The sequence below is a fragment of the Hippopotamus amphibius genome, chromosome 9, assembly GCF_030028045.1.
Source record: "Hippopotamus amphibius kiboko isolate mHipAmp2 chromosome 9, mHipAmp2.hap2, whole genome shotgun sequence".
Taxonomy (NCBI): domain Eukaryota; kingdom Metazoa; phylum Chordata; class Mammalia; order Artiodactyla; family Hippopotamidae; genus Hippopotamus; species Hippopotamus amphibius.
In genome coordinates, this window is record NC_080194.1 from 124318722 (window position 1) to 124342342 (window position 23621).

The 23621-nt window shown below is 47.5% G+C and overlaps 1 protein-coding gene across 2 annotated transcripts in view; it reads right to left on the reverse strand.

The window, feature by feature from the left end:
* The window catches only part of ADCY9 (adenylate cyclase 9), a 116472-nt gene that overhangs the window by 12203 nt on the left and 80648 nt on the right, over nt 1-23621 (reverse strand). For both annotated transcript variants that reach the window (XM_057748486.1, XM_057748487.1), the window contains exons 4-9: nt 14884-14988; nt 13749-13966; nt 9595-9697; nt 6584-6792; nt 3262-3421; nt 2195-2343 (exon numbers count right to left, since the gene is read on the reverse strand). In XM_057748486.1, the coding sequence (XP_057604469.1) occupies nt 2195-2343; nt 3262-3421; nt 6584-6792; nt 9595-9697; nt 13749-13966; nt 14884-14988 (944 nt within the window). The remainder of the gene's footprint in view (nt 1-2194; nt 2344-3261; nt 3422-6583; nt 6793-9594; nt 9698-13748; nt 13967-14883; nt 14989-23621) is intronic.

The following is a 23621-nucleotide window of genomic DNA, read 5'->3' on the forward strand; positions in this document are numbered from 1 at the left end:
TGTATTCTTCAATATGTGGAAGGATTTCAAGATTATATTTCCAGTGATTTGTCACTATCCTAACGTTTCATGTCATAAAGTGGAGAATTACGACATCATATTTATGAACAAGGCCAGGTCACTCGCAAGATCATCATACTTCTTCATTTCCTCCACTTCAACAATCTGCAACCTGTCTTGGCACATTGGCCATACTACAAAAGGTCAGAACCAGCTTCCTCTTTTCATTTTTGTGTCACCTATATCTCTATTACTTCATTTTCTTGATAGTCTTGTATGAAACAGCCTCTGGTCCTACTTTCTTAAATTCAAACTTCTTCATCATAAGTACGATTGGCCCTCTGTATTAACAGGTTCTGCATCTGTGGATTCAACCAATCTCAGATCAAAAATATTACAAAAAAAATTTCCAGAAAGTTCCAAAAAAGCAAAACTTAAATTTGCCACGTGCTATCTACATAGCACTTATGTTGTATTAGGTATTATAAGCAATCTAGAGATGATTTAAAGTATACAGGAAGGCATGCGTAGGTTATATGCAAATACCTCGCCATTTACAGGAGGACCTTGAGCATCCTTGAATTTTGGTATCTGAGGGGGTGTCCGGGAACCAGTCCCCTGCAGATACTGAGGGACAACCGTGAGTTGAAGCACGTTACTACTGCATGATGTCTGCTGGGGGTGGTCATCCCAGGATGTCTACAGGTAAATACATATTATGTTATTAAAAATTATTTTCTTTTTCTTTCCTTTGCATATTAGTCTTTGGGCATTTCATCAAATTGTTGACTTTTTGTGTGCTGAAAGCTATTTCATGTTGTGACAGTAAGTGTCTGTTAGGGTAGAGGGCATTAGTGCTGATGAGAAAGTGCAAGTGACAGACACAACTCAACAGCAAAACCCAGCAATCCAATTAAAAAATGGGCTGAGGATCTAAATAGACATTTTTCCAAAGCAGACATAGAGATGGCCAACGGGTACATGAAAAGCTGCTCAACATCCCTAATCGTCAGGGAAACGCAAATCAAAACCACAATAAGGGGATATGGGGATATATGTATAAACACAGCTGATTCACTTTGTTGTACAGCGGAAACGGGCACAACAGTGTAAAGCTATTATACTCCAATAAAGATCCGAAAAAAAAAAAAAAAACCCGCCAATAAAACATCACCTCACACCTGTTAGAACAGGTATTATAAAAAAGAACAAGAAATAACAAGTGTTGAAGATGTGGAGAAAACAGAACCCTCGTGTACTGTTGGTGGGAATGTAAATTGGTGCAGCCACTATGGAAAACATTATGAAGTCTCCCCCCAAAAATAAAAAGAGAACTATCATATGACCTAGCAATTCTACTTTTGGGACTACATCTCAAGGAAACAAAACAGTAACTTGAAAAGACATCTGCACCCCAATGTTCATTATAGCACTATTCACAATAGCCAAGACGGGAAGCGACTTAAGTGTCCATCAATGGATGAATGGATAAAGAAGATGCTGTATATACACAATGGAATATTATTCATAAATATAAATCCTGCCATTTGTGACAACATGAACAGACCCTGAAGGCATTATGTTAAGGAAGTCTGACAAATACCGTATGAGCTCATTTCTATGTAGAATCTTAAAAACAAAAAACCCCATGAACTCATAGATACAGAGAACAGACTGGTGGTTGCCAGAGGCAGGGGTGGGAGGTGGGTGAAATGGGGGAAGGTGGTCAAAAGGTACAAATTTAGTTATAAAATATTTAAATAAGTCCTGGAGAAGTAAAGTATAGCATGGTGCCTACAGTTAGTAATACTGTACTGTATATTTGAAAGTTGCTGAGAGAGTAACTCTTTTTTTTTTTTTTTTTTTGCCGCACCACATGGCTTGTATGATCTTAGTTCCCCAGCCAGGGACTGAACTCAGGCCCTTGGCGTTGAAATCTCAGAGTTCTAACCACTGGACTGGCAGGGAATTCCCGAGGCTAACTCTTAAAAGTTCTAATCACGAGAAAAAAAATTTGTGATAGATGTTAACTAGACTTACTGTGGTGATCATATCACAATATACACAAATACTAAATCATTACATAGTGCACCTAAAACTAATATGTTCTACGTCAATTATATCTCAATTAAAATAAAAAGTGTGAAGGAGAAGAAGAAAGGCAGTCCTGCCATGGAGGGCATGGTGCACGTACCTGTCTGGGCACAGGGAGACGTAGAGCAGCAGCAGGGGCCCGGCCCCGACGACGGTGGCCAAGGAGGACCTCATCCAGGAGCTGAGCTGGCAGAAGTTACAGTAGTGTACCGCGGAGACCAGCACGGCCGAGCCCGTGAGCACGGTGGACTGCAACGGGGGGGCAGGCTCGGTGAGGACCCCAGTCCCCCTCCCCTCCACCCAGGCACCCCGAGAGCAAACGACATGCTCACTTACCTGTCCTTCTGTTTAACAAAATATCTGGCAGTTTCAGGAACAGATCATAAATCATTAAGTACCCAGAGCTTTCAGTTACAAGTCTCACTGGCACTAAAATTCCTCTCCCGATGTGTGGAAATCGCACACGTCACCTTGAGGGAGAGGAAAGGTAGGCTGCCGCAGTTGAGAGCTACCACTGTGTAATCAGTTACCTCCCAAAGCCTGTCCTCCAGGCACCCTCCTGTGTGTCAGCGGAAATGTAATTTGGTGTTTAAGTATCAAATGCAGCCAGCCCACCCAATACTTCATGCTACACTCTCTGGCACCAAAAATATAATCTTCCACGTCAGCATAAATTCACCCTTTATGGGGTTTAATTTGAAAGCTCCTTCCCTCATCAACAGCAGCTGATCCAGGTGCCAGTCAATTGTTTGTGCCAGTTCTGCAGACTAACATTATCTTTCTTTTTTTTCTTTTAAATTGAAGTACAGTTAAGGTACTATGGCATATTACCTTATGTCATCTAGAAACGTAGGACAGACGCTTCATTGTAAAACGTGTGAGAAAATAACTGATTTGGGACTTGGCGACACCAAGAGGGGTTGGAGAGGACACAGGTCCACCGGGGACTCTCACCAGGGCAGGCCTAGGGCCAACCTCCCGGCCCGCTTTTCTGTTGCAGATAAGTCTTTTAAAAAAGACAAGCTCAAAGGACTGACAAACAGTTTGTGCCTCTTTAAGGGCCTATATTTAGATTGCTGTCCCAAGCCATCAAGCTTATTTAAAAAAAAAAAAGTGATCAGGGAGTCTAGAAGAGCATGGACACAAAACCACCAACACTTTACTTACGTGTATGTTTGTCTCAAATTCAGAGGTGACATGTGAATAGACCGCGAGGGCGGGAAGGGACACCAGGATGGCCCCGATGAAATGGCGCGGGAGCCACCCAGCTATCCACTCTAGCAGGCGCTTGGTACAAGCCATCACATCCTCCAGGAAGAACACCATCCTGGTCGAGGAGGGAGAAAGGAGAAACGGTGTCTGTGGGTTAGTCGGCCCACCAGGGATGTGGGTGGGGGACCTCCAGCCAGTGCTGCTCCCAACCCTGGCCTATGCTGTGGCCGCTGGCATGGACAGCAGGCAGAGCCCCCACCTCCCTCATTTTTGGTCAACGGCAAGTAAAATGGACTCAATGACCTTAAAAGAGGTCACTTGCTGCATTCGGATAAGATGTGCTTGTAAAAGACAAGCATAGGCCTCTGTGAGTCTAAATGCAGCACATAAGAACCAGGCAGGCAAATACAAACAGACCCCAAGAAAGGTCACCTGTCACCCGCTACTGCCTGTGCTAGGGTGGGAGGTCTCAAGTGGGAGGTTCAGGAGGTGTTTGGAACTGTGTGGGGCCTTTTTTGTTGCCTCGATGGCTGCAAGTGCTCCTGGCACCTAGTAGGCAGGAGCTGGGGATGGGCGAGGCCCTGTGATGTACACTGAGGCTCTGCTCTGAGCCTCACATGACTGCTGCACACCCCCTGGGCAGAGAAAACCTGCAGACGATGACCTCAGCCTAGAGCCTAAATGCATTTTGTTTACAAACAGAAAATCGTTTTTGTGTGGCAGTAACACGGACACCAATTTTTCCAGGAGTGCAACTCCTGAGTAAACCAAACAAGATTACCCATGGTTCTGTTTGGGACATCACCAAGAGTCATCAGCATCTCAGAAAACACGTCACAGCCTCCTGGGGCTCGTGCCACCAAACCCACACACCCATAACAGCCTGCACTGGGAGCTGTCACATTCTCAGTGCACGAGGGCAAACAGCTGACGACTTCAGCATGGCTGCCCAGGTGGTGACGCCCTGGTATATTCGAGGTGAAGCACTACAGGTATACTATTTTAAATGGCTTTCTTGTCATTTCTCCTTCACTTTGGACTGATGGCACTTCACTGACTGCTTCTGAAGTTGTGCATACAGGTAGGGACGTGGCAGCATAAAATGTTTTTCATGGAGAATGGGGAACTGAGGGCGTGGGGACAAGAACCACTGCTCTGTAGGAAGAATCCCTGGGTCACCAGCAGCGGGAGGTGGAGGAAAGGGCACTGGGGGTCCACCTCAGGAGGGAGACCCACACACACAGTCCTTCTCTGAAGCCACCTCGGTGAGGATACAGCTGGGACAGGCCCGCTGTCCTCGCCTTCAAAGGCACAAAGCCTGTCAAGGGCCTCTTGCATCCACCCAGGCATCCACGCTTTCAGTTCCACAGTGTAGGTCCTTATCGACCTATGGTCCCAAATTAGCGGGCCCAGAGGAAATCCCCCAGGCCCCACCCTCTCCCAAGCGCTGGCATCACACCAGAGGCTCAAGCAGGAGCACAGTGGCCCTGCAGAGACGCAGGTGCTCTGGGCACAGCCAGGACTGGCGTCCTCATGGCCCACAGTCATCCAAAGTCCCTAACCTGGCTTAGCCCAGATTCTTTCAAATTGGGTCCGAAGGACAGGGAACCATCATGTAAAGGGTTCATTGGAAAAGGTATGGAGACAACGCTTGCCTCAGAGGGTCAAGGGCCTTCTGCACTTGTGGGCCCCACGTCAGACAGAAACCCAGGACAGGGAGGGGAGTGACTGCAAGTAAGTACTGGCTTTTCTTTGGGGTGACAGAAATGTTCTAAAATCACATGGAGGTGATGTTTGCACAATTCTGTAAGTTTACTAAAAAAAAATCTGTAAACTGTACACTTATGAGTGAATTTACTGCATGTGAGTTATATCACAATAAAGCTTGTTTTAAGAAGAAAAACAGGCTAGGGGCCTGAGTATGCCTTGTTTGGGTCCCTTCAGGTGCCCTCAGGCCCAGGGCAGGCCCACAGAAGGCGCAGTTGGTTTGGGAGGGGGTTCCATGCAGCTTGGTGAGGGGCACGGAGCTGAGATGCAGAGGGAGGCCCAGGGGAGGGCTGTGCTGGGGATGAGTCACCTGCTGTGGGCAATGCAGCTGCACGCTGCTGGGGAGTCTGGGGAGATGGTGAGGACGCACCTTAGAGTTCTCTCCACCCGAAGGAGGGAGAGGGGAGGGCGGAGCCTCGGACAGCCAGAGAAAGTCCTTGGCAAAGGGTTGAAGGGGCCTCAGGAGGACGCTGGTGGGGGGAGTGAGCACGGAAGAGAGGGGGCAGGTGTCTAACTCGTTCACCTCAAAGGAAGGGTTTTTGCATTTGGAAGCTTCAGAGCCAGACCCAAAGCTATGGTTTCCTGTCCTGGGACGTTGGGGAGGAGCAGAAACTCAAGGTCAGGCCCTTCTCCTCACCCCTCTCTGATCCCAGTGTGGGGTTTTCCTGCTGAGAGCGGGTCCTGCTGAGAGCTGGTACAAGGACCCAGCATGAGTGAGTCCTGTTCATGTCAAGTAGAAACACTGTGAGCTTCCTGGGGGCTGGGCTGAACCTGAAGGCAGGCTGAGCTGGCCCTGAGGACCCAGCCTCTCTGAGGGACCCTGCTGTCTCTTCAGACACTCTGCCCATTTTTAAATACATTGTTTTTTTATTAGTGAGCTAACATTCTAGACATTAGACCCTTGTCATGGATACTATTTGCAAATACTCTCTTCCATCTTGTAGGTTCTTTCAGTTTTGGGTGAAAAGTGACGATGGCATTCTTTGAAACATGAAAGTTCTGAACTTTGATGAAGTCCAACTTAAATATTTTTTCTTTGGTTGCTTGTGCTTTCTGTGTCACATCTAAGAAACCGCTGCCTGATCCGAGCTCATGAAGACTTGGGCCTGTGCTTTCCTCTAGGGATTTATGGTTTCACTCTTACATCCAGGAGAGGTGCCTGCTCATGAGCCAGCAGCCCCCTACCAGCTGCATCCTGTACACCTACCTCTTTTCTTTCTCTGCCCTGCTTTCTTATTCCCCATCTTCCCACTTTCTAAGTGTCTGATTTGGGAGATCCAGGGACTAGCTAGTGGCTAGGGGCTGCAGAGGACACTAACCCGCTGCTAGGGAGAGTGCCCACCTGTGCTGAGGGCCTGGGTCCGCGAGGGAGGAGCCTGTGAAGCAGGGCTGGGGGAGGGAAGAAAAGAGGACCATCCTGAAATGTGCTTATGGAGCCAGCTGGCTGTTCTGCCAGCAGGGGGAGCTAAAGGCTAACAGCTGGGGAACCACCCTGCAGGTGGGCCTTTACCTGATGGAGACCCCGAGGGACAGGACCTCCAGCAGCAGGGCTGCACCAAAGACCCCTAGGGTGGCCGGTGGGGGCGGCGTGGAGGTGGCCCCATACTTCAGGAAGCAAGTGATGGAGAGAATCAGAAACACTGTTGTTGACAGAAACACATCCAGGAGGGAGCTGAAGGTGGCACTGGCAAAAGTCTTCACGGGAGAATTCTTTATAACCTGTTTGGGAGGGAAGGGGGTGCGGGGGCGTGAACAGATGCTGCTGGATGAATCCTCCCAGAGGAGTATAATCCAGGCAGAAAAAACAGCGGATGCTTGCTGAGCACTCGCCTCCTGCTCAGCAAGGAAAAGGGCAAGTGCTTCAGACAGGCCGTCCCCCATTATCCCACCTAACAGTGAAGAAACTGAGGCACAGAGAAGTGAAGAAACTTGTCCAAGGTCACACAGCAACTGATTACAAACCAGTAAGCTCTCACAGGCACGTGACACCCTGAGCCTGAAAGATGAGTTACTGACAGGCAAAGTCAGAGATTCTGTGACTATAGAGGCAGTAGCAGGAAAACCATGTGCTAGATAGAAGCTTCCAGGCTCAGGGTCCCTGGCTCAGGGTGTGTGAAAGCTGGTTTCATACAGAAGTAGGAGGACAATCATAACAGTTACAGCAAGAGCCTACTCTGGGCCTGGCACCACACAGGGCTTGGGGCAGGCATGAAACGACGCCCTTGGAGGCTCATGACCTAATGGTGGACAGACAGGCGTCTGAGATGCGTGGTGTGGTCAGTGTAACAAAGCAACATGCATGTGATGTCAGGGAACTGCGAGGAGGAGGGAGAAAATGATGACAACACCAAAGAGTCCGAGAGAGACTGGTTCCCTCTGGGGGCACGACCTCAGTCAACGCTCACACAGCCCTCGAGGAAGAAATGCTCCTGATCTCAGGGCACAGGTTGGAAGGCTGAGGCGAGGTCACACAGCCAAGGAGAAGCTCCACCACGGCTGTGGCTTCTTGATCATATCGCCTACCTTCCCTGTGCCTCTGTTTCCTTATCTGGAAATAGGGATAAAATCAGTACCCACACCTTATATGGGCAGTGGTGATGCTTAGATGGGAAACCACTGAGTGCGGTGGGGGCCTAACGTCAGGGCGGCTTAGAGCCTCCCACCATTCCTGCGTCCCTCGCCACTCCGCCCTGTGGTTCAGGGACTGCGTCCCACCTGCACTCCAGGCCTCTGTGCTTATCCATTCCTGTTACCTACGACTCAGCCACTTGACATTTCTACAACACAGTCTGATGCTACCACATCCTGTTGCAGACCCTTCCACAGATCCCCGGGCTGTGGCACAATGTCCACAGTGTGGGAAGCTGTCATCAGGCCCCTGCCCACCTGCCACTTCCACCCCATCTACAGACAGAAGCACCTGCAGCTCCCTGGATACACCAGGCTTTGTCTGATCTCCAAGGTTAGGTTTGCTGGTGCTGGCCCCTCTCTGGAATGTTCCTTCATTTGGTTAACTGCTAGTCCTCACACCACCACTGGCCCCCTCTGGGCCCTTGCCCTGGAATGGGTGTGCTCTGCCAGCCTTACAGGCCCCAGGTCTGGATTCTCGTTTCTGCCAGGTTACTGCTTCCCCAGGGATCTGTCGTCTCCATACCCCAACCCCAGAAGCAGGACCCGGCAGTGCAGACACTCAGTGAGCATCTGGTGACCGTGCCCACCACTGGGGAGGCTCTGCGCTCAACAACAGGAGTGGGTGGGAACACCTGGCCCTGAATCAGGTGGGTGCCCAACCCTAGCGATGGGATCTCGGCCACTTGGCCTTTTCTGGCCTCAGCTTTCTTTTGGTAAAATGGGGATAATCATAAACTTCCTTGAAGCGTTGTTGCGAGGACTAAGCGAGATGATGTTTTGCCTTAAAGGCACCAACCAACCAACCAACTCGCAAGTCCACAGAGGAGGCTCACCTGGGGTGTTAACAGGTGTTCACTGCCCAGGGGGTTCAACCCCACAGGCATGAACTGCCCTGTGGGTTCACCAGGACTCTTGGGCCTGGTCAGGGCCTGGACGTAACGGACACTGAGGGATGATCTGCTGGATGAACAAATGGAGTTGAATGAGAAATCCTTTTGGTTCTGGGGTTGAGAGGGTTAAGGTTTTTGAGCTTGGAACACTATGCTGGGTTAGATTTGGGAAGAATGCAGGGTGCTGGCTGCTTGGAATTCAAACCAGGCTCTAGGTTCTCATACTTATTCATCGTTTCCACCAAGCCCTACTGAGCACTTGCGGGTGTGGGGACTGGATGCTGTGTAGAGTGGAGAATAAGAGACGGGGTCCTGCCTGCCAGAACGGAGAGTCCAGGGAGGGAGGCATATGATTCCACAGTCCCGCAAGAAGAGATTACAAACCAGGATGCAAGCTGCGGAGGAACAGTATAACAGGGGGTGGGTGGGGGGAATCCAGTCTGGGGTCAGGGAAAGTTTCTTGGAGGAAGTGATGTTTGGGCTGAGAGTTGCAGGACAGCAGGAGTTAAGGTGGAGGAGGGTCAATGTGGGAGGACTCAGCCCCAAAGCAGGTGGGAAAGCTGAGCAAGGTGAAAGGCCTCTCAGCTCTTGTGTCATTTCAGTGGGAAGAAAGCAGACAGGGAACTGGGGAAGAGGTCCTGCTCCAGAAGAGAGAACAGGTGGGGCTCGAGCTTCCCACACCAGCCCTCTACACCCCCGTACTAGGCCTCTAGGGGCTGGAGCACAGCTAGGGAGAGCCTGGGGATGCACCAGCTGCAGATGAAGGTGACCAGCAGATGACAAGCCTGGGGTGTTGTAGCGAGATTTGGGGTTTTCTCCCTTGTGGAGATAAATTCACATACAGATGAAATTTAGGGCTTCCGATTATGGGAAATCAATACAAGCCGTCAATTTCCTGTCACTCAGGGACACAAAAAGGGCTGCCAAAGCACAAGACTAATTGTGAACCATCCAGTGAAAACGACGCATGTCTTTAGTAAAATCATAAGGAGCCACGTACCTCTTCCTGATAGCTGGTCCTGTAGGCTCGCTCTAGCTCCTGATCCAAGAAGTTCAAGCTGAACTGATTAATGGGTGGCTTAAAAAAATAATCTTTCATGAGGCTGGAAGAGAGGACAGATGTAATCAGTCAGCGTGCAGCACAGCTGTTAGATTTACTTTATCAGAAGATCAAGGTCAGCTACCAAAACGCCATTTGTGAAGCATGTCACAAAAGCTGTACCTAAAAGTTACCATACAATAGACACTGCTCAACCGCCCCTTTTAGAACAAGTCTCTGGAAGGGTCCTTCATGCTTCTAAACATGATCCCATTTCAGGTTTCACCTCCAGGAAAGAATGCCCGTTCACCATTAATATAACACACATCATTAGAATCGTGCTTTTGAAAACATCTTCCTAACAACCAGAATTAGAAAGAGGTGGCAGCTTTTTATAACACACTCCCTTCTGGAGGACCAGCAGATCCCTGTACTGAGCGTACTTATGATGATTTGGAGGATTCCTTGCAAACATAATTCAGAACCGGCTGTCCCGTCACTCAGAGTACTGACAGTAATTACCACTGTCACTGCCAACAGGTTGTTATCGCAAAATTGTGTTTATAGTTAGCGTAATTTTGGTGCTATTGTCACATATGCAGATTGCACGTGAAACCTGAAAAATGATAATGCTCAATGATTTTAATAGCAGAGAAATCAAGCCTGTTTTATGTGACTCTCATTCTTCTACGGACTGCTAGCAAATAGTCGTATCCTTTTTATCCTGCAGAAAATTACTATAAATTTAAGGGAATGTTAACATAATTTCAGAAGGCAAATACAGCTGTGGAGTGTCTCTCTCCCTCACACAATAACTACTAGAATTAAATCAGATGAAATATGTAAAGTGCCTATCATGTGCCTGACACACAGTAGGTTCACTGTACTTACTCATTTTCCTGAAGCAGAGTGGACTCTCTTTTAGCGGTAAGTGTGCAATACCTTATTGGGTATTCAGACTCAAAAGAGAGGAAATTCTACCCCCTCATGTTGAGCCCCTATGCTCCCCTCCACATGGCAAGTGTGGACAGAGGGGAAAATAGCCAGGCAGCTGTAATGGCTTCATTTTTGCAGTCAAGTGGCAGGATCCACACTGTAAGATCTACTGAGATTAATATTAGGAGGTTCCACTTCTGGGAATGTAGATTAGCTCCTATTAGATCCTCTCTCAGTTAACAACTAAAAACCCTGAACAAAATATAAAAACAACTCCTGGAAGGCACTGGCGACTGGCCAAAGCAGTAAGAAAATGGAGGAGAGCCCTACACTTGGAAGAAACTGAATTTCTTGTTTTGGGTTGGTTTTTTGTTTGTTTGTTTTGTTTTTGCCTGAAGAGAGTCATTAGCACCATATGTAGGATGGCTAAAACTCAGATAGAAAAGCTAGAAGATAGAGTTTGGCATACCCACAGATGGAAAATGAAGTTGAATATCCCAGAGAGAGAGAAGGGGGAGCCTCAATTCTGCATATAGGCTCTGCTCGGATCTCTGGCTGACCCTTGAAATACACATGTGCATGGCAGACTCCAAGCAGCATAATTAAAACTGAAGAACAGCTGCTGCCCACCTCAGGGGAAACACAGTTTGGTATTTGAGTTCAGATGAGTTAACTGTCTGCTAAACAAACAAAAAGTTGATACTCTTCAAAGGAATGTAACAGAATCCAGCATTTCTAAACACTGTACACAATGTGCACAACACAATCCAAAAACACTAGACAAACAAGGAAACAGGAAAACATGATCCATCCTCAACAAAAAACCAACCAACAGAGACCAACCTGAGATTACCAAGAGGTTGGAATTGGAGGTTGGGGGTTATAATGTATGTAGATATAACACATGTGAAAACTATAACATAAGGAATTAGAAGAGAGTAATGTATCTAGACAGTTATAAGATTTCTACATTTAAAGTGAAATGATACAATATTAACTATAAGAAGACTATAGAAATATTAGAGTTCCTAGAGCAACCACTAAAAGAAAAATAATACAAAGAGGTATGGCTAAAAAGTAAATAAATAAATTAAAATATAATAAAAAAAAAAAGCAGAGACTATCAGAATTACCTAAAAAGCAAGACCCACAAGAGATGTATTTCAAATATAAAGACCCAGGTTAGAATTTTTTAAAATGGAAAATGATGTAGCAGGCAAACAGTAAGAATAAGAAGGCTAGAGTGACACTTAATATCAGATAAAGCAGTCTTCAAGACAGAGTATTACTAGGCACAAAGAGGGACACTTCAAAAAGATAAAATGATTAATTACCAGGAATATATAACACTCATAAATGTGTATATACCTAACTACAAAATACCTGAAACAAAAATTGTCAGAGAGACAAAGACAATTCCACAACCACAGCTGGAGATTTTAACATCTCTATCTCAAATCTGATGGAACAATAGACAAAAAAAGTCAGTAAAGAGACAGCTGATCTGAACATTACTGCCAACCACCTGGACCTAATTGAGGTTTATGGATCACAACATCCTGAGAATGCAGAATATGCATTCTTTTCAAGTGCACATGGTATGTTTACCGAAACAGACCACATGTGAGACCATAGCACAAGTTTCAATAAATGTAAAAGGAATGAAGTCACACAGTGATGCCTTTGACTACAATGACATTAAATTGAACACAGTTTTTCACTAAAAGGAGCCAGGGCTCTTTAGAGAAACGGCTGATTCTTGAGCTGGGGGAGGGAAGATATAAAACGAGCCTGTTGTGCTGGAAAGTAAGAAATCGCTCAAGCCAAATGAAGGAGCTGTGTCAAAAGGACGGGGAGGGTGGGGGAGACTCGAGGGAGGGTGAGGGGGGAGTCGAGGGAGGGAGGGAATACGGGGATATGTGTATAAAAACAGATGATTGAACTTGGTGTACCCCCAAAAAAATACTAAATAAATAAATAAAATTAAAAAAACAAAACAAAACACAGGAACCAGCTGGAAGGGGGGGCTCCCAATGGCCATATTCAGGACAACTAGAGCATCAAACTTTAACTACGACAGCGACAGATGATACCCTATTAAGTAAAACAGGACTCCATGAGGGTTTATATGGATTTATAAATCCATAGATGGATAGATTAAGTAGTAAGTGGGGAGGAGCTCCTCTTTACTGCAGAATGCCAAGCCTCAAATTATAAATGCACAGTCAGTGCTGAAGCAGGAAAATCGCCATTTTGACAAACATAGTAAAGACTGTTTCAAGCAAGAACAATCAACAGAGATTAAGTCTAGGGAAGTGTGATGAGGAGTGGGCTCTTTACATGATCTGAAAGCAACTTCCCACAGGGAGAAATCAGCGAGTACAGGCTGGAGAAGTCAGCAACACTCGCCCAGCTGATCAACATCACTACGCCGATGGAGGTCAAAGGGGCACCACGAGCCTCTGGATCTGGTGCCTGAGAAAACAAGTCACCTCCGTGGGATCTGGACACACACGCAGCCTGGACGGAATCATGAGCAGACGTCACACAAATCCAACTTCAGGAATATTCTATAAAAGAGCCAGGCCTGCATATTTCAAAAAATGTCAGTGTTGTAGAAGATCAAGAACGGCTGAGGAACTGCCCCAGATTTAAAGACTGAAGAGGCCTGACAACCGCATAGTGCAGCACATGATCCTGGACCAGGTCCTTGGCCACAGGGACAGGACGTGCTATCAGGGGCATATCGGGCCACCCGACAAAAGCAGAATAGGAACTGCTTGAAACAGTTCTTGAAATAGGACTGCGTGAAACACCTCATGAGTGTTAAATCTCCCGAATTGGGTAACTATGATCATATACAAGAACACCCTTGCTTTCAGGCAATACAGTTTAAGTGGTAGAGAGCACGATGTAGCCAACTTACGGTCAAATGGTTCAGAAAAAAAATAAATTTCTCAGGGAGAGAGAGGAGGATAAAACAAGCAGAGTAAAATGTTAAAAGCTGGTAAACTGGGTAAAATGAATCCTTTGTATTATTCATGCAACATTTCTGTAAGTTTCAAATTACTTCAAAATACACTGAAAATGGAGGGCAAACGTGTGGGGATGAGGTGACTCAGAAAAGAGGGTGCTGCTACCTGCAAACTTTTGCTTCGATGCACATGGCTGCATCTTACCTGTCTTCCTTGATAACATCCACAAAATGGGCGTCCGTTTTCTCCCGGATGTTTTTGAACCTCAGTGGAAGGAGGGCTGACTGGTCCAAGCTCACGCCTGCCCACCTCCCCTTCTCCTGTAAGATCTCGCACAGGGAGGTCTGACTGTTGGTGAGCTTCTCCTCCGGGGGAGGACTCAGCAGTCCGTTTTGCGTTTTGGAACTGGGTCCTCCAGAAGCCTGCGTTAGGACAGGTGGGGCAGACACAGGGGCTGAGGCATGGGCTGCAGCAGCGCTGTCCGCACCAACACGGCCACGCTGGCGCCCCACCGGACTGCGCCCTGCACACCTCAACCTGTACCTTCAGATCCCTGCTCTGATCCGAGCGCTCGGACTCTTTGCCCGTGTGCTTCTCCCTCGATTCCTCCACACGCACCTCCAGGTGTCCTGGCGACCAGGACGGTGGTGTCGTGGGAAAGCCAGTAAGGAGGTGGGGGGCAGGCTGAGGCAGGCGCTGTGAGGCTCCCGGAGTTTCCTGACCACAGAACCAGCGTTCCAGAGGCCTGAAGGGCTCCAGGGAAGCGCAGGGGTGGATCCGGGGAAAGGAAACCCAGAGCCGGAAGGGCTGCAGCTTGAGAAGGGGTAACTGGCCGTGAGTGACACGGAATGACCCAGCATCGTGCAGGTCCAAGGGCAGATTTGAGGGTGAGGGTGACAGACTTGGGGCCTCCCTGGAGAGTCACCTGATTCAGAAGCTTGCTCAGAGGCTCCTGGGTCTGGTCTCCAGGTGAGACTTTTCTGCATTGCACTTGCTGCCGGCCTAACTGAAGCCCTCCTCATGCCCCACCTCTCACCCTGAGGGATCCCCCCTTCTCCTTCCACATCCACATTCTACCAGCCATTAAGTCCAGCTTCCAGCCTTGCAAACCTTCCCTAACTCCTCTCAGCCACACATCCTCAGGTCTCACTGCCCATCAGGGACTCCTATCCAGGTCAGCACCCATCCTGCTCTTTATCTGCCTGTTCAAAACCCAGAGGACTCGAAGGTATGCAATGTCATCACCCAAGAGGAGTCACCCTCAGAACTGAGAAGGTGTCCCCTCAGGTGGGTGCACCAGAAGAGGCACTGACAGGGACCACAGCCCAGAGCTGGTTACCTTGGTGCTGTTCTTGGGCTCCTCTTGACAGCCATTCTGGACCGCTCCGCCTTCGGCGCCAGCTTCCGATTTGGGAGCAAATGTGATTCCGCATGATGGGCAAGTCTATGAGAAAAACACAAACTGTAGGAACTCACTCAGGCAACACGACATCACAACATGATTCAAACAAGTCCACTGCTGTTGCAATTTGCTCCCACACAGAATGGTGCAACCAAATGGAAGGCTTACTGAACCACTCAGGATGAGTTAAAAATACCGAACCGGCAGTGTGAAAACTGAAACACATTCACACGAAGACCTGTATGTGAATGTGCTCTAACAGCTTCTCCTGTTTAGTAGAAACAACTCAAATGTCCATCAGCGGGTGAATGGATCAACAAATTGGGGTATATCCATGGAACAAAACATTACTCAGCTATCCAAAGGGATGCAGCACTGACATACACGACAACACGGATGAGCCTTGAAAACTTGCTCAGTGAAAGAAGCCAGACACCAAAGGCCACATATGGTAGGATTCCATCTGCATACAGTGTCCAGAAAAAGCAAATCCACAGAGATGGAAAAGAGATTAGTGGTTGCCCAGGGTGAGGGACACAAGGGGGTGGGGAGTGACTCTAACAGGTGTGTGGGGTTTCTTTTTGGGGTGATGAAAATGTTCTAAAATTGACCACGGTCATGGTTGTACAACGTTGTAAACATACTAAAACCCAGCGAATTATACACTCTAAAAGGGTGAATTATATCTCAATACAGCTGTTGTTAAACTAGCCGGTAACCCACACTCGAACACTCAGCAGAGGTTCTCCAGCTCTCTGTGAAGGGGAGCTGTTCTTACAAAGCAGGACAATCGGAGGGACGAGCTTACAGACCTAGCCCTTCTCACACGTTTGCAGGAATTAGCTGACCCAGAAAAGACAAGGCAAGACGCAACACTGCCAGGTATAGTACAACACAGGGAATATAGACAGTAGTTTACAAGAACTACAAATGGAGTATAACCTTTAAAAACTGTCCATCACTGTACTGTATGCCTGTAACTTATATAATAGTGTACAGTAACTATACTTCAATTAAAAAAAAAAAAAAGTACCACCAGGGATAGTAGAAAGGGCAAGGCTTTTGTTTCTCACAAACCAGGATTCAAGTCCCACCTCGATTCCTTACTGGTTTGGAGACCCCTGTTCAAATCCCTCACCTCAGTTCCCTCCTGTGTGAAATGAGGGTGAAAACACTTTTCCTGAAGACACATTGTAAGGATTTACGAATACTCATGCAGAAAGCCTAGCATCTCTCCTGGCGCTCAGTGTATCCTTAAAAAATGTACTCTTACTATTAATATGGTCTGGTAATCTAGGAACCACCACTGAGACAGCAATGGATAGAATCCAGGGGAGAAGACTTACTTATTAGGCCTCAAGAACAATTTCCTAGCGTAAGAATCATTAAGCAGGACTTCCCTGGTGGCGCAATAATTAAGAATCTGCCTGCCAGTGCAGGGGACATGGTTCAAGCCCTGGTCTAGGAAGATTCCACGTGCCACGGAGCAGCTAAGCCCCATGCACCACAACTACTGAGCCTGTGCTCTAGAGCCCACGAGCCACAACCAGGGAGCCCATCTGCCACAACTACTGAAGCCTACGCACCTAGAGCCCGTGCTCCACAACAAAGAGAAGCCACCGCAATGAGAGGCCCGTGCACCGCAACTAAGAGTAGCTCCCACTCGTGGCAACAGGAGAAAGCCCGCATGCAGCAGCGAAGACCCAATGCAGCCAAAAAGAAATAAATAAATAAACCTTAAAAAGTTATTAAAAAAAGAGTTTCCATTCTAAAAAAGAAAAAAATAGAATCGTTAAGCATTGGAATACATGGCAGGAGGCTAAATATTATTTCAGAAATGTTAAATAAGTGTCACTTAGTGCCTTAGGGCAAGGATATAACACAGATCACGTCCTAAGTTAGATTCCAGGCTGAACTGTATTAAATACAAGAAAGAAAGATTCTCAAGAGCTGTGTGATTTGGTAATCTGATGCAATGCATAAGTTAAATCTGAATGTTAATATTCATTCAAAGAGTAAAAACATACATGCCAAAAGAGCTGGCTAAATCAGGGAGTATCGTGTCTGAGCAAACAGCAGTACCTAGGTAAAACCTGCTTGTAGCTCAGAAAAAAACTGGCATTATTAACAGAGGCAAGATGCTCTAATTGTCAATAACACACAGCAAAATTATTTTAAAGCACCTCTTGGTATTAACTGAGTTAAACTCAAAACATGGGGCCAATGATCTTCTCAAATGGAAAAAAAATCCAATATCAAGGACATGAAGTGACCCTCCCACCCACCCGCAGAGAAAAGTGCGTGCGTTCATATGACAGACCAGCAAAAGTTCTAGGGTCCTTCCTAGCAGGTGTGCGTGTGTAAATGGCTTTGGTGGGGACAGTGATGGCAAGCTTGCTTCTCTAGGGGAACACAGCCTTTTCAGGGGCCAACTGGTGGCCCAGGGGTGAGATGGATACAGCCTGGAGCAGAGGGGTGGGGGGAGGGGGGTGGTTGAGACCCTCTGAGCCAAACCCTTAGGCTCCAGGGACTGTCACCAATCTCGTAAAGACAGGATGTAATAGCAAACAGATTCTCTGACCACTTTTCAAACATTAAGTCTAGAGAAAAAGTATAACACAGTGATGAAAGGCACTGGCTTTGAAATCAGACTGTCACAGACAGAATCCTGGTTCTACCACTTAATAGTACGGGAATCTCTCTGAGCCTCAGTCTCCTCCTTTGTTAAACGGGGTTGTATTATAAGGGCAGAACGAGGAGACACATGAAGGCCAGTGAGAAGTATTTTAGATCAGCTCTAATCCCATGGCACTGACCTCCTAGAATGCTAAACTGAGAAAGATGATGAGGCCACATCCTGGCCTGGGGAGGGGAACCCATGGGGACTGGTGATGTCCACTATGGGTGAGGGCTGGTGTGTGTGAGTGTGTGTGCAGTGACCACACTTGGCTCCATACACGCCTGCAGTGTTGGCAAGTGCTCAGTAAACACTAGTCCTTAACACTGAAACATCTGGTCACTGTTCTCTCTGGTTCTGAAGACAGTATATCCAGTCATTTAAAGTCCTTGATCACAGACTGGACGGCCACAGGCGTCCGCTCTTGCCCAGCCATGTGTTTTCAGGTACCTCTTGGCATCAGCTTGCTCCTAAGTATTCTCCTCTTCTCAAGCACACATGATACACTTGAAGAACAGGCCATCTGCTTCCCAGGAATTCCTCACGGAGCGCTGGCTTTGCATATGGACAATGTTTCATGCATTTAGAGCCACAAATAATGCAAAAGTGATTCTCAAACCTATCGGACACCAGAGGGCACACAAACACACCCCCTGCAAATGAGTTCCTGGACAGGAGTCAAGGCCACCCCAGTCAGACACTGCACCTCCTCTCTCAAGATCTCAGCTGTGAAGGAAGGGGTGGAACGGCCAGTGGGGACTGTGACTGTCCGTGGAGGCTGATCTCAGGGGGATGGGGCCAGGGCTCTTCACAGATGGGCAGCTCAAGGCTACACCCTTTTGGCAAACAGGCTGCAGGGCCTGTACCCTGTGGGGAGAAAATGTTCTAATTCAGATCTCGCAGAGCTGCCCACAAAGGAACCTCAGGGAGCAAAGGCACAGACGTACGTTGTTGGAGCCCAGATGCTCACAACGATCTAGGAGACTGAGCTCAGGGAGTCGGGGTCACACGTCAAGTGTAGAGCAGGACCATGATCGGGACTCATGACGGTCTGAACGGTGCTCACTCCACACACTCTCAGCAGCCTCGTCCAGGGAGTGGGGACCCTGTGGGTTGGGGGGATACCAGCTGTGGACTCAGGCCCTCCTGTGGTGGGGCATCCTGCAGCACAGAGACCCCACAGCAGATCATTTCACCGTATTGTGAAGATGTGGCTCTTTGTCATTCTGTTTCTTCCTCAGCTAATTTCCTTTTCTGGGGGAAACTGCAATGATTCTAACTTAAAAACAAATGAAACAGAAATCTTAGAGAAATCCGTCTGCCCTGATGGAAACGTTCTCATATCTTGCCATTCCCTCGATTTGTAGGGGGAGCCTCCTGTGTTCCACAGGGGTCCCGCCAAGCAATGGTGAGATGATGGGTGGGTTTCTCGCCACCCTCCCCACCCCCCACAACTTTCCTTTAACTATTTTCCAGCTTTGTTTTAACTGAGTTAAAACATCTCACATATCAGTTTTTGCCAAGTACACAGATACCTCTGTGAATTGTTTGCCAACCCATGAAAGGCCCATCTCTCCCCCTGCAGACCCCGAGAAGCCCTCAGTTGGAAGAAGGGTTCAGATTCTGGGGGCTCTGGGGGGCAAGCTCGAACTGAGCAACTGACTTGCAGGGCAGCCCCTCTGCAGGCACAGTGGGTCAAAGCCACTGTCCTAATGATAGTGGCGGCCACAATGTGGAAACACCTCAGTGCCTAGGACGTGACAAGGAACACTGTCAGGTCCTCATTCAGGTGACACCCGTGGTCTCATGTGCCTGATCTCTGTTAATCCTCATATCAACGCAGCAAGGCAAAAGTGACTGACAACACGGTGGGGCAGACCACAGGGCTCCTGGCCCCTGACCACCACACAGCCTCTCTCTGGCTTCCTTTCCCGGCACAAAGAGGACCCAGGAATAATCCTGGCGCTGTGATCTCCTCTGCCTTGTTCCCCTGAAGTGACCCAAGCAGTTATGACCACCTCCTGGTTTCTTTAAGTGGCACCACTGGACACCGGCACCAAGGGAAGCTTCACCAAGACCAGCTAAGGTCCCCAGGACAGAGGACTCTCTGCACCAAGGGGTGTGCTGGCTGTTGCCTGGGAAACCCGAGATCCCCTGGAGAACAGCCAGGAGCAAAGCTTTCATATTCCCAGATTACCCACGCCTGTCCCCATCACAGACGTGGGCTCTGGAGGAAGACTGTAGCTCTTTCTCTAACACACTTGGGTGCCTTTGCATTTGTTTTTAACACATTTCAACACACACACCCTACACTCTCTTCAGAATATATGGCACTGAGCTATAAAATAGTTTTTTCGTCAAGGCTATTTCTTTTCACAAGATAAATCGTTTCTCAGCCAACAGCTGTCCTTTTTCATAACTGTCAAGGGAGGGAGCAGGGAAACCTCTTTTCTGAGAAATGAGAGGAAACAACATCAGAAAAGAGCAGCTTTGCCTGTTCAGTGTGCTGAACGTGACTACTTCGCAAGCTGTCCTTGGACCAGGAGAAGCATCCCTTGCTTCCCAAACTTGAAACCCAGGTTGAACGTGGTAGATAAGAGCATGTAGCAAAAGCACACACAACCTACTGAGGCCCGTTCTGAGTTCTAAGCTCTCCTGTATTAGTTTGTTTAGTCCTCACAAGCACCCAGAAAACAGACACTGTGATTAGCCCATTTTACATACGAGGGAACTCAAGCAGAGAGAGAAGGGACCGGCCTAGAGTCACAGTTAGAAAATGGCGGAGGGACAGTGATCCAGACCCCAACCACACCACGTGATATCTCCGGGTGAACAGGGACCACCTGCCGTGCGGGCAGAGGCAGCAACCTGTCACGGCAGACCAGGCACCCTCCCCGAGCTAGTGGATGGCACAGGCATGCACACTCCCAAATAGACGGCTTGTGCTAACAAAATCCTAGAGGAAAGCAGAAGCCAAATATTAGAGAAAACAGAAGCAGTAATTATCATAGAAAGAGAAAGGCATCCAGAAGCGATAAGAACAGAAAGCAGACAGCCTGCAAATACTGGAGGCAAAACAACAAATGAAACACACACCTGTAAAAACCAGGCACAAAATCTCCAATCCACAGAGTGTGGAGCCACAGAAATCTGCTCAGATTCCTGAGCCCTAAACGACCACCGAGATTAATAACCGAGGCTGATAAGGCAAGAAGAGTGTCACTGTGCTTCAGTAAAGTTCCATCAGAAAGTCAAAGGAAGAAAATATCTGGTATTTGGGGAAATTTCTCTCATGTGTAATACTTTACTACCTGATGATGCCGATTAAATGAGCTGGACTAAGTTTTACATTTCAATTCACATGTTATATATAACAATAACAAGCATATTTATATTACATAAAAATCATATAAACACAATATTTTATACATGTGTATTATTATATTTTATTGTGAAACAATTTCAGACTTAAACAGAGTGGGAAAGACAGTTTAGAGAGTCCCCATATAGCCACCCCAGCTTCCCCTAACATTGCTTAGCATCTTACAGGAACCATGGTCCAGTGACCAAAACTAAAGAGATTAACACTGGCAAGGGTACTATTAACCACGCTGCTGATTCTACTTAGATGTCCTTGTCCTGTTCGGGATCCCACGCACATTTAGTCTCCTCCAGTCTGGAACACTTTCGAAGTGTCCTGGTCAGGTATTTTGTAAACTGTCCTTGAATTTGGATTTGTCTAATGTTTTCTCATGAATTGACTAAGGTTTAGGATTTGAGGGAAGAATCCCACAGAGGTGATGTGCCCTTCTCCGCACACAGCATGGGGCAGGGGGGCGGTACACAATACTGCTGGTTCTCTTAGTGGGATGCTAACCACCATCATTTGATGCCGGTGGGCCCTGCTAGGTTTTCCCCTGTCGAGTTACTATTCTCCCCTTTATTTATTTTTTGACTGCACCGCGTGGCTGGCGGGATCTCAGTTCCCCGACTAGGAAATGAATCCGGGCCATGGCAGTGTAGGCCTGGAATCCTAACCACCAGGGAACTCCCTAAATATTCTTCCCTTTAAAATGAGTAACTGTCTGAGGGGGAGATGCTTGGAGGCTATGCAAATGTCCTGTTTCTCCTTAAACCTTTACCCACTGATTTCAGAATTCACTGATGGACCTTACCTATAGCAATTATTACTGTGATGTTCTAATGGTGATTTTCCTGCCCTCACTCCTTCTACAATCTATTTTAGCTGGAATTCTTCTATAAGAAGAGTTGTCAATTTATATGTGATAGGCTTCCTCCTAATTGAAGGAAACATACACATGACTAAAAATACAGACACAACTTGAGAAGTTCTTCTTAAGAAAACGTACTTTACATCCACATTTCGGAGCCAGCATTCAGATTACTATTTAATTACTTGTATAGCAGCTTTATGGAGATATAAGTCACATACCATGCAATTCACCATTTTAAGTGTAAAATTCAATAGTTTTTAGTATAGTCACAGAATTGTGCAACCATCACCACTATCAACTCAGGCCACTATTTACAATAAATACTTAAGACTAAACTATACACACACACACACACACACACACACACACAGGAAGAGAGAGAAAGAGATGTCTATTACTTTTTCCATCTATAATGATGTAAACTCTCCTTACTTAAAATGAACTGACCAAGCCTATTCATACTGCTTTTACACACAAATAACAAGGAGATAAGAGAAGGGATCATTTTCTTACACTCATTTAAAAAGCCATAGTGACTGTCACAGAAGGGTGTTCCCAGGGCTAGTGACCTCAAAGGGAAAGATGACTCTTGTGAGATAGGACAGGCCCTCTCTGAATCCCCCCATGTGGGCGAATCCACATCATCAGCCTCATTACCAACTGTAAACAGGGAGAAATGCCCAGCAAGCACATGCCCTAGGTTCTGAGTAAGGGATTAAGGCAAACTCACGAAGACCAGCCAAGCAGGTGCATCCTGGGGAGGTCTTTCAGGGCTGACATAAGATGCTCTCACAGCTCACATGGCTCACTGATTAGGACGGGTGTGATAAAACACTATCCACATCTTTGGTTTGCACTTCTTTGTTCTTCGCAATGATGTCAGCCTGGCTATTTTTACTGGCCTGTGCAGTCTCCCTCCGGCCATCACTCACACGGTTCATGATAAACAAGCAGCAGACACCAGGGCAGGGACAGGGCCACACAAAACAGGTCGCACACGTGCCTTGGCTACATCCCCCCACAGCAACAATCAGCTGCAACTGAAGGACCCCCTTCAGCTCAAAGCAAACAGCGACCTTCCCGTGAGACTCAGTGACTCCTTGTGGGCAAATCAAACAGTGCCTCTGCCCCCTGCTCCTTCTGTAGTCAACATCCACTACTTCGTGTGGACTGAGTGAACATGCACTCCAGGGTCAGCTGAGCTTCTCCAACCCCAGTGGGTGTGACTTCAGTTAATCTTCACAACAGCCCTGAGAGATCGCCATTTCCTTGCGGCTTAGAGACACAAGGTGACCTGTTCAATCCCAAAGCCAAGGCTTTGAGATGGATCCCTGACTTCAGGTTCTGGCCCTTTCTGAGGCACCAAAGCCACCTTCCGTGACACTAACGTGGTGAGTCCTTGTCTCCTTCCCTGGCCCCCTTCTTGCCTCCTCATCCCAAACCCTCGGGTACCTCTGCAGTTCAGCTCAGACAGCTGACTGCCACCATTCTGGTGGGACCCCCTCTCCCCCAAGTGTGTGACTCCAGGGCCTTCCTGAGGAGCAGCTCTCACAGCCAGCTACTCAAGAAGCCAACGCTTGGGTGTGAAGGGTTCCCTCTGACCTATGACCTCAAGGCCAAAGCCCTTGACCTCTGCCATCACTACTGTTTCTTAGCAGGTCATCAAAGTACTCAGACTATTTATGAAATACCTGGTGGCGACTGTCCAGCTGTGAACTGGGAGATAACTTACAGACACACGGGTATGTGTGTCAGGAGCAGAG